General features: G+C 33.5%; 2 protein-coding genes across 5 annotated transcripts in view; both read right to left on the bottom strand.

Annotated features, from left to right (window-relative positions):
- Nucleotides 1-12422, bottom strand: part of LOC134243950 (receptor-type tyrosine-protein phosphatase F-like) — a 72887-nt gene that overhangs the window by 30418 nt on the left and 30047 nt on the right. The window lies entirely within an intron of this gene.
- Nucleotides 1671-2676, bottom strand: LOC134243923 (uncharacterized). Its single transcript, XM_062726161.1, has 3 exons — nt 2433-2676; nt 2042-2314; nt 1671-1909 (listed from the first exon to the last, which is right to left on the bottom strand). The coding sequence occupies exons 1-3, from the start codon at nt 2674-2676 to the stop codon at nt 1671-1673; spliced, it is 756 nt and encodes a 251-aa protein (XP_062582145.1).

The raw sequence follows: 12422 nt of genomic DNA, 5'->3' as shown, positions 1-12422 counted from the left end.
GTTCTTTAATTAAATATCAATCCATATCTGTTTCGAATGCTATTCAGAAAATACTATTCTTTGCCAATAACTTACATGCTCTTGTGTATCGAATAAACTATGAGATATAAACACTGTATGCAGGTGATAGACATGTTGCTACATATATTTATCATGAAGATGTGAAATATATGTAAAAGACTCGTTGTTTTATTGAACATCATAATTTTTTTTTTTGGGGGGGGGGGGCTATTTTCCACAAATGTTGTTAATGAAAAACTCCATCATCCTTTTAATATCAACTTCACAGTACTTTTGGCATAAAACGGTAATTTTCTTGATCACGGATCATTGGATATGAAAGTTTTCGATTTCCATTTATTGCATGAAACATATGGAGATAACGAAGAAGCATTTGTCTATGATATCAAAAAGCCTGATCACCCTGAGGCATAAATTACAGAAAAGTCGTATGTTTTAATTATAGCTAAAGAAAAAATGTAAAATACCGGAATTCATAAATAATTTTATTTAATCTTCTAAAACCTCTTGAGATTTTGAGAATTCACATCTGATTTACATCACTTTTAGAATACTGTAAAACAAATTTTCAAGGTTTGATTGATTGATTGATTGAATATTGTTTAACGCCGAGTCGGCAATTTTTCAGCCATGTTTCGGCGGACCATTAGTTTAAATCGGATTTTGAAAGTTTTTGGTTTCTCTGGCGGCCCCCAGTGAGCCTACTCTTTTTTCGAACTCCAGAGAGACGATCTTTTACGTGGGTTGTTTTCCTTGACACGGGGCACCATTTAACGTCCCATCCGACAGACTTTTCAAGGTTTGAGGAAAATTTATTGGTTTGTGGGGATTTGATTACGTGGCTGCAAATGTTTTTTTAGTGGTAATGTTTATAAAATTTTACATTTTGTGGTGGTTATAAATTCGTGGTTTTCTCCATACCTCAAGAACAACGAAAATTAACCCCCCCCCCCCCCCCCCCCACGAAAATTAGTGAGTTCACAGTATCCTTTATCACAGAAAACCCGCTTTCCCTATACAGCAGTTACTACACTGTAGTTAATATTTGTATGTGTGGAAAAATAAATTTACTTTAATAATTTATCTCTTATGTATGTATTCGTTTCTGTATAATTTAAGTTTTCATTTTATCTAAAGTATTCTTAAATATTTTATCATTTATTTCATTAGTTTAATTGATAGTGTGCAATATATATATTTTTTTACCTTCAGTATCAGTAACCGTTCAAACTAAGCCGTATATTGGATGCATCTTTTAGTACTATGTAACTTTCATATTTAAGTATCTGTTACTTTACTATTAAGGATTTAAGTATGACATTATATTTCAATTGCGAAGTTTCATCATACGCTATTGTATAACTATTTTTGTCCCCCGCTTTCCTTGTAATTTTTTACCCTTTGACCTTGGAGTTTGACCTACTTTAAAAAAAACATTAAAAGATTATTTTGAATGGGCTTTACTTGACTTTTGATGGCGAATTCTTATATTTGACTCTAAGTTCAATTTGCTACAGAACATTTTTTTTCTACCTTATATACAGTATGTATGATGCATTTACGGTAACTTATAGTCAAAGTCAAAAAGCTCTTGACTTCTTTATCATTTTGTCGTTAGAAATTTCTAAACTGATGCTTATTGAGTAAATCTATGGTTTCTCACCTGGAAATATATGCCCATGTCTTTGTAATTCCAGCATATATATGCCTGAGTCTTTCTTTGCTAGAATGATCACGCCGTGACGATCTGGCTCGTCTCTGTACACTTTGTAAGTAAGCTGAAAAATATACTGGATGATATCTCCATTAGGCATATCAGTGTCAGTTATATTTACTGTTATATTCCGTTGTCCAGCAGTGGCCCCGACATATATAGGTGGATGTGGGACTAAAACAATTATAAATACATTTATTTTAATGCAATAAGTATATATGAAATCGTTGTTTTCTGAAAGCAGACAAGTATAAATCTACAAGTATTTAATATTCATTTTAAATGTTCAGGGGAAAAGTGAAATACCCGAAGGCTCTGTGCGAAATTCTTTTGTTAAATCAGAGCTGTTTCTTCTATATGGCTCTTCTGATTCTTGAACAATTGTGAAAGAGTATTTTGCTCCATGCTTCAGATCAGTGAATGTTATGCTTGTATCACTTGTGGAGGCAACAGTGTTAACACCAGGACCCGTAAAATATATGTAAAACACTCTGAAATATGGATTTCTTGGTTCCCATCTAATTGTTACATTCGGTGCATTATAAGGCGGATCGACAACAGTGGTTGGTTGCCTTGGAGCTGTTAGAAAATTTGAATGTAATTATCATACAGGCTAAATGCTGAAAATGAGTTTGTAAAAGAGAAAATTTAAATATAAATCTTTTCAATTTTTTTCAATTATGGAGGGTAACTTTACCTGTTCTAACATATTGTAAAACTGAGTCTACAGATTCCTTTCTCGTGTCTCTCCCCGTGACGTGGGACTGGATTAGAATAGAATGCACCTCCCCATCTCTCAGGTTCCCGATCAAGTGAGGACTAGTAGCGTTACTGATCATTGTGTTGTTAAATGTAATAGTAAAATACACTTCAACACCAGGGTAGTATGTAGTATTCCATGCTACCACCATGGAAGTTTCTGTCACGTTTTCAACATTCATGTTCGCCCTAAAATCATAAACTGGAAAAAAATTAATATTTTTCTTTACATTTATCTGGTTGAAATATTTTATCCAGAACACAGTAAAGATTGAAAAATAGAAAAAGTGAAACACAAAAATATAAACAAAACTCATAGGCTACGGAAGATATACAATAAAAGCATTGAAAATTGGGTCTTAGTCCAAAACGTTTTGGTCGGTTAACCCCCTAATTTACCACTTTCAATTTGCTTCCGCCGCATGTAGACATTTTAAATAATTTCCTATCTTTTATTAATTAAAGATGCATACTCTATAGAATTTTTTAACTCTCATTGGTTCATATTCAGAGAATTGGTATTTTTGTAAATACCCAACTTATAAGTTATACACACAGAAAATGTTTTACCCCATAACATAAAATTAACACAGGGACTCCAGCTCCGATTATTTGGAGTACCCCTTACCCAGAATTGCATTCATTTATAATTTCAGAGGAAACAAACTGGCAAACTGTTGATTACCAATGTCTTTTACAATAATTTATTTCCACAACCAGATATTCTTATCTAGATTTTTCTTTTTAACTCCGTAACAGCGTCAAAACTCTGTTTGCCTAGTGGAAAATTGACTTACACTATGAAATGGTACATGTATGTGCTTATCCTTGGCACTATAACCAAATAAGTTTTAAAAGTCAAATTTGTTACATTTTTAACCTTTGCATGATAGGAATTTGAGATCATTTTAGATTATACTTTGTTAGGTTATTATTAGAAGTTTTTTTTAAAGATTTATTTATCCCAGCACGTTCGTTCGGAACTAAGTTGTTTGGATAAGTATCCCTGTCGTTTATATACATTGTAGAAATTCGATATCTTACCTGACTGGCATGATGTTTCACTGACGAGAATAAAGAATGAATTGCAGTGACAAACTCTTGTGTAAATATTGCATACAGAGTTCGAAAACCGGCAATCACTGTTACTGGAACAAGTGCTCAGCACGATTGGCGGGGGTAAGGAGGTAGAAGCATACTTTTTTGTTACTACCTGTAGGAACATAAAAATTAAGATATTGGCCTAACGCTTCTCCAATTCATTCCATATAATACATAGTTTGTTTCTTATTCTTGAAATTCTTATGTTGAAGTCTATGGTTGATTTTGTTTATTGTTTAAAATCGATAACTCGATAATAAACTCGAATAAAAGATTTCACAGAGTCTGATACATCTGTTTCATATTTGGATATTTTACTTGAAAAAGACGTAAATGGTAATCTAACAACATGCTCCATGATAAACGTAATGACTTGAATTTTTCTATCGTCAACTTCCCTTACTTATGCAGCAATATACCTTCATCACCTGCATACAGAGTTTATTTATCTCAGTTGATTCAATACGCAAGAGCATGCTTTATGTCTGAACAAATTCTAAAACAGGATAAATTATTGTCAACAAGTTGATGAAACAAAAATTTTAGCTTTCTTGTTTAAAGACATCATTTCGAAAGTTCTGTGGTCGATGAAATGACCTTGTCAGCAAATACAATTTATCATTGGGTCAAATGCTGTCTGACGTTTTTCATACATATTGTTAGTCCATTATTTATACACTGAATTGACGATCGATTTTTTTCCCGATCGTGACAAGGAGCACACGGCAAGGGTCTTGGGTCTGCAGGGGATGTTAACTCCTCCAAGGCACCTGATCTCACCTCTGTTGTTTTGGAGGTCCTTGTTTGCTCTGCTCCTTTTTTGTATTGTCTATGGACTTTTGATCTTGAATACTGTTCGTTCTCTCTATATGTTTCAAAGCATTGCTCTAAGTACGACCACTTTAAAAGTAAGGCAGACTGTTGACAAATTAGCTTATGACATAGGGTTCACAACGATTTTGTTTAAAGTTAGAATTTTTAAATTATAGGGGCGTCAATGACCTTATTCAACAGAATATCCCAAAAAAATCACGGGATCGTATTTTTCTCACTTGCTTTGTATATGTACAAATTGTAAGGCCTTTGTTTTACAATAAATTTGACTTTGAATGTCTCTGTCTTCCTAAAGACTTAATGCCCTGTTCAAAGATATGCATTGTTTTGAAATCTATCACTATTTGATATTTTTTATCTTTAATAATTTTTGTATATTTTGCAGCAGAGTTATAAAACAGTGAACAAGAAAACATTGATGTAACCATCAATTGTCGCCAGGGAAATACTGTATATCGTTTTAATTCCACGGTGGTAAAATTTTACGATATCTTAAAATGTACCAATCGGTTTAATGGTTTTAATTTCACGCTGAAAGAACTTCATTTTAATTTCCTATATGCATTTAAACATTTTTTTAAACCAATGACAGCATTCACGGTGGGTTTAATTTCGCGGAAAAATGACGAATCGCGAACATAGTGAAATTAAAACCATCGTGATTATTTGCCAATCTACAGTATATAAAGTAAAACAATGGAAATGACTCTTGATCATCAAACCGCTTCGATATGTGTGAAAAGCATGCTTCTAATTGATGGAGACGATAGTCGCGAATATCTGGAAAACTTATAGTGGGATATTAAAATGTCAAACAAAAAAAAAAACATACCATGCATAAAATATAAATTGAAGTTAGACACATGCATCACCTATATTAAAAAAGGATTTACTTTTCAATTTTAGAATATAAAACACGACTTGTGCAGAGTACGTTTTTATGCGAAAAGTAAAATTTGATGTTCTAAAAAAAGGGACCTAGCTGTCGTTTTTTCGATAGTTAATGATAAACAACTTTATATATTAAATATGAAAAACATATATTTTTACAGATTCACTTTATGGAAGTAAACACATCATGTATCTCATGATTTATGAAGGTAAAGAACATTCTGATTAACAATTTTTTCAATGCTTAGAAAACCTTTAATTTTGAATAATTACCCCCATCCCAATCCCCATACACCAACACTTAAAATTATATGTATGGAGCAGCCCGGTCCTCCGAGCTGCAATAAAATATTTTATCAGCTGGTCTATGTTTACACGCTTAATTTGCTTTGTATAAAAATTGATTGGTAAATGACTGTTTAAAAAATGAGGATACGACGGTTGTCCAAAAAGTTCGTGGTCAATGACGTTTTTCAAAATTAAATGGTTCTATATAAATCTGTTGTATATCAAAAAATTTCTTATGAAAAATCAAGTCAGAATGATTTATTTTTTGTTGATGGAACGTAATATTTTTGTACAAATCGGGGTCTTTAAAGATCGCAGATAATGCGCACGGACCAAGGTTTAAATGACATAAACGCTGATATAAAGTGTTCGGATTAAAATGATTATTTTCTATATAAAACAAGTCAAAACGTGATAAAATTTTTATGTTACACAAATAAAGAGGCTATAATCATTTTGTGATATCTTAAGTAACGCTTACTATATAGACAGTACAAATAACAAGAGGCCCATGGGCCTTATAGGTCACCTGAGCATTATGCAACAACTTTCCAGTGATTGAATTTGATTAATATTTTAAGCCAGATGCTATGGCATTCACAATTTTGAAAGAGCTGGCGGTCCATTTGTCATCATAACTATACACTTAACAGTTGCTTAGTTTGGTTACTTCATACCCATAGGCAGGGTAGGGGAACAAAATATGCATTTCAACTAATCAGTAATATTCAGCAATAATCAGTAGTGTCCCTACCACACATGAACCCCTGACCCTTAGGCCTAGATCCACACATTGTACAATTTTTGTACAGGCATTCTTGCTTTTCAAAAATATTTGATTAATACCAAGGAGCAGGTTTCAAACAATTCATTATATATTATATTTTCAGTATATACATACACCCCCCTCTATGGAACCCCTGACCCTGGGGCCTTGAAATTCACAATTCTGGAAGATTATCATAACTATATAGGTAGTTCATCTGCTTAATACCCAGGAGCAAAGAAGAAAATTTTCAAAAATTTAATGTATTTGCACTATATAATCAATAGAGCCCCGTCCTAACACCAGAATCTCTGACCCTGGGGCCATAAAATTTATAATTTTTAAAGAGGCATTCTTGCTCATCATAACTATATAGGTAGTTCATCTGCTTAATACTTAGGAGCAAAGAAGAAATTTTTCAAAGATTTCATGTATTTTCACTATATAATCAAAAGAGCCCTGCCCTAACACCAGAACCCCTGACCCTGGGGCCATAAAATTCATAATTTTGGTAGATGCACTCTTGTTCATCATAACTATGCACTTAGTAAGTTTATTTAATACCTAGGAGCAGAGAAGAAGATTATCAAAGAATTCATGTATTTTCACTATATAATCAATGGAGCCCTGTCCTAACACCAGAACCCCTGACCCTGGGGGCCATAAAATTCACAATTTTGGTAGAGGCACTCTTGTTCATCATAACTTTGCATTTAGTTAGTTTATTTAATACCCAGGAGCAGAGAAGAAGATTTCCAAAGAATTCATGTATTTTTACTATATAATCAATAGAGCCCTGCCCTAACACCAGAACCCCTGACCTTGGGGCCATAAAATTCACAATTTTGGTAGAGGCACTCTTGCTTATCATAACTATGCACTTAGTAAGTTTATTTAATACCTTGGAAAAGAGAAGAAGATTTTCAAAGAATTCATGTATTTTCACTATATAATCAATAGAGCCCCGCCCTAACACCAGAACCCCTGACCCTAGGGCCATAAAATTCACAATTTTGGTAGAGGCACTTTTGCTCATCATAACTATGTACTTAGTTGGTTTTTTCATGCCCAGGAGCAGAGAAGAAGATTTTCAAAGAAATAATGCATTTTCACTATATACTTTTTTAGTCCAGCCCTAGTACTAGAACCCCTGACCCCAGGGCCATGAATTTCACAATTTTGATAAAGGACTCAATGCTGATTACAATCATGCAAACAGTTTGACTGCTTGATGCACAGAAGTAAAGAAGATTTTTAAAGATTTTAGTGGTTTTGGCCCCACCCCTCAGGCCCCAGGGGGCAGGGATCATGAAATTTACAATTTCTGTTCCCCTTCACCCATAGATGCTTTGTGCCAAATTTGGTTGAAATTGGTTCAGTGGTTGCAGAGAAGAAAATGTTCAAATGTTAACGAACAACGCACTACGCACAACGCACAACGCACGACGCACGACGACGGACGAAAACGGATAGCAATAGGTCACCTGCGTTTACTTAGGTGACCTAATAAACAAAAACCCTAACAAATATGTGTCAAAACTCGACAAAAAAGCGAGTCGACCGTCCGCACGGGGCAGCGTCCGATCAAAAAAAAAAGTTTTAATACGGTTGACACGGCGTAAGAGACAACATATTTGTTTAAACAACTCAAAATTATTGAAATAAATAAAGTGTGTCGATATGAGATTGGTAAATATGATTTTTTCACCGGTGTACTAGAATTTAAAAACACTTGTAATTCACTGAAATTGGAGATTTCTATTCATAACGTTGTTATAAATCTAGCGCAGCGTCGGACTGGGCTGTGCAGCTTGTGTATACAAACTGCTTATTTAGATGACGCTCGTAAAGTTTTATGCATTGTTTTGAATTTTAAAAATTAAATAAATAATAATCTATACTTAAAGATTATTGATAGCACTTGAAAGTGCGTTGCGCCTTAAAAAAGAAATGTAGTGTGTGTCCATTAACATGTGTTAAGCTAAAATCCAAATGTTTGACGTTTGTTACAACGCACTTTGAAAAATTACGCACTTTAAAAATTTTTTTCAAAGTGCGTTAAAATTTGGGACCAAGCTAACACACTTTGAAAAAAAATATTTTTTTTTTCAAAGTGCGTTAATATCGACCATATAAACGCACTTTGAAAAAAAATGTAAAATTGATCAATATTCCTTCAAATAATCGGTATGATAAATAACAGATCCTGGTTTGATAACTTTTTTATGATAAAGTCACTGTAAGAGCTGAGATATTGACGTTTTAGATATTTAAGGTTTTGATAAAATAAAAGAGAAAATTAAAGGGTCTTGAAAAAAAGACTGACGATTGTTTAAGTTCATTAATTCGTTTCTTCTTCTTCTTTTTTTTTTTTTTTATTAATTCTTGTCTTTGATAAGTAGATGAAAAGGTGTATAGGGGGCACTAACAGAGGACAGCTTCAAGCATCTTAGCATTTATCATAATAAAATTTGTTTGTTCAAAACTATGAAAATTCTTTCTCTCATACGTTTTACTATAGACTTAAAAATTTCTAGTTTTTATCTGTTTTAATTAACTCATTTATTATTGAAAGTTTTCAACGTCATACCAGTTAGGTAAATACATAATTATATGAATGCTTTGAGTATAGCATAGACATCGAGGCTGGGCGAAGGGCCAGTAGAGGGGATGGGGGCTAAGCCCCCCACTTATTTTGGAAAGATATATACATCGTATAAGCATTGAAAATGCAGCGTACTCTTTTTAGGTTTATTGCTCCCCTCCCCCGTTTGTTTTGGAAAGATAAAGATTTGGACTGAGGGATCTTATAACCGTCTTCTCCTCTTTTTCACGGGAGTAAATCAATTCATTTTTGAGGTTAGGGCTAGGCTTAGTTTTTGAAAGATAAATAACAAATAAAATCTTTCCATGACTAAAATATGATTTTTTTTTCAAAGTGCGTAATTTTTTCAAAGTGCGTTGCCACAGACGTTATAATGAAATTAGCTTAACGTCAGACTGGTCTGTGCGCACTATCTGCGATATTTAAAGACCCCGATATTTACACAAATATTACGTTCCATCAATAAAAAATTAATCATTCTGACTTGATTTTTTATAAGAAATATTTTTATATAAAATAGATGCATATAGAACCATTCATTCTATCAAAAACGTCATTGTCCACGAACTTTTTGGACAACCCTTGTACATTGTAATTTTTTTAAACAGATTAATCAATCATCTACTTAGAAGGTTACAATCGCTTCTACAATTTACTCAAAGTCAAAAATATATTGTTGAAAGACTTGGGTCCTCCAAACCTCAGTACCTATACAATAAGTTAGAAAAATCGGTTATATGTTGAAAATGTAGAATAAGGTCTGTTACTTTCAGTGACACGTATTCATTTTTTAATCTGTTTATTATATTGAAGTAATGAAAAAGAAATAAGGAATGAATGAGAAATGAGTAACATGTATTTTATAAGCCCTGATACTAGCTAATATAGCTTAAAAAAATTACAGTACAATTTTACTAAAAAACAAACTTTGTATGTGACACTATAAAGATATTCACTCATTCAAAGAAAGTTATGATATGGACTGTTTACATTTCATTACTTTACTTACCCCGAAAAATACAACAAAAATAGAAAGTAGAGAAGTCCACATTGTTCATTCAGTTTGTTACTCCACATCACATGCAATCATAATTATTGTTTCCTTCTGTGCCAGTATTTAACTTATTTGCCGCCTGTTTCTCACGTGGTTTCATCGACCTTCAATACTTTTATTTTCTATCAATATTCTATATTTAACCTATTAAAATATAGTTCTACTAGTTTGCTTATTTTTGGTTCAATATGCAACAGTTCTCCATAACCTCTATTAATTATTTTCTTTTCATTTTCTAATAAGACGGATGTTTAATGTTTAATGTTGTATACTTCGATTCATTTCTGTGCAAACTAGAAGATGCAATGAATCTATCTTAAAGGTGACGAATCGCAATTATGGGGGAGGGTTTATTTCTAGTGATAGAAATTAGAATTAACAAAACGTATTAAGCTGCTGAGGGAGTGAGATAAGCTTTTCAATTTAATACTCCGAAAAATACAACAAATATGAAAAGTAGTGAGGTCCACATTGTTCATTCAGTTTTGTTACTCAATATCGCTTACAACATATAAAATCATAATTGATTTATTATTTCCTGTTTTACCAGTATTTGACCTTTATTCGCCGCCTTTTCTCAAGTGGTTACACGAACAAAACTTCCATCAACATTACTTAATTTTGCCATTTTCATATAGTGCAATTAGTATGCAAAGATCTTATTTTTGGATTGAATATGTAACAGTTCTTCGTAACATCTATCAATCATTTCTTTTAACTTTCTATTGGACTTTGGCGAAAAGCGCTGTCTTTTACAGTAGACGACTTACTTTTACACTTGGACAATATTCGGAAGCTCTCGTAATATTTAGTTCAATATTTAATCAAACGAAAAAATGGACTGAAATAAAGCATATATAAGTTGCCCATGAAGAATCCGACAAAGACTTTACCCTTCGCATGCTAGTGCCATAAACACCATACCATGACCACAAGAAAGTTAAGTTTTCGTATCTATTGTCAATTTTGTACCTCTACGGTAAAAGTCAGTGCTTCTCGCAAAGTCCATTAAGATGACAGTTTGAAACTGTACTTCGATTTATTTTTGCGAAAACTGGAATTCAAGATACAATTCATACTATAACTGACCCGAATTGCAAGCATTAAAGCTGTTTTTCAAAGGTTAAAACCATTTTTCAAACGAGATATTAATTGCTTACGTCGCGGGTTCGAATTCCACTGTGGGATAAGACCGTATAAACCAAGGTCCCGTGTAGAGCAGGTGCTGGCAAGAGGCCACTCAATGCTCAATGGCCCTAAGTGCCGAGTATAGGTCTTTACAGCTCTCCATCGTCAAGTGTTAGCTTTCCAATATGGTTAATAAATTCTCTAGAGGGACGTTAAATAATATACATGTAAAAACAAATGGGGATGAATCAATGTTCTGTAAAATAAGAGAAAAATCAGTTATATAAAAAAAACACGTGAATCATGGAGCAATTTACTGTAGTTTTATTCATTAAGTCTCCAAATTTGAAGGATATATTAATTGTAAGAATGGTTTTGGATACTTCTCTTTGATATAGGTCATATTCATATACACAAATTATATCTCTCGACCACAATTTGGTCAATTAACACTTGTTATTTCTATAACTCTTAAGTAGACACAATGTTTCCGGGAGAGCTTTAATAAAATGTACCACAGAGTCTATTACATCTTACATGTATTTATATCTGGATATTTTCCTTACGAAAGATGTCAATTGTTAAAAAATAACTTTGCTTTATGATAAATGTGAACACAAAATTTTCATTCGTCAAATTCCCTTACAGGAAGAGCGATTTCTAAAACTAGGTAGAATTTGACAGCCTATTTGTTGAAGCAGGAATATACTCAGTCTAGTTTAAAGTCTTCATTTAGAATCATGAAGTGCATCATTTTGTTATTTCTATGTTCGATACAATAAATGTATCAGCAATTACAATCTATCATTAAGTTATATGCTAACAGACTTTTCAAACTGATTGTTAGGCCAATATTTACACACTGAATTATCGACCAATTTTTTCCGAACGTATAAGGGGCACACATTGGGCATGATCGGTTGGCAGTGGATGCTCACTCCTCTGTGGCACCTGATCACACCTCGATTGATTGTTATTTTACGTCCATCTCGTGATTTTTTCCGCATATGGAGCCGCTACCACTTGCCGGTGGAGAGCAACAAATTTTGTTCTATACACGGCACTTAGGGCCATTGAGCAGGGAGGGATCTTTTTCGTGCCAGCACCTACTGTGACAAGGTACCTCTCATCCAAAGGACCGGTCTCCACGTCCCTGAGTCGGATTCGAACCAGCGACGTAAGGATCAACTCCTTACTTCGCGACTCTAGTGCAGACGCTCCAATCACTGCGCCGTGCGGGCCACCACACGTCTGATGTTTT

This window comes from Saccostrea cucullata, unplaced genomic scaffold, assembly GCF_032062105.1.
Source record: "Saccostrea cucullata isolate Sc308-1 unplaced genomic scaffold, CSIRO_AGI_Scuc_v1 ctg79, whole genome shotgun sequence".
Taxonomy (NCBI): Eukaryota; Metazoa; Mollusca; class Bivalvia; order Ostreida; family Ostreidae; genus Saccostrea; species Saccostrea cuccullata.
Note: the sequence above shows the minus strand (reverse complement) of the source record. Positions and strands in the feature narration are given on the sequence as shown.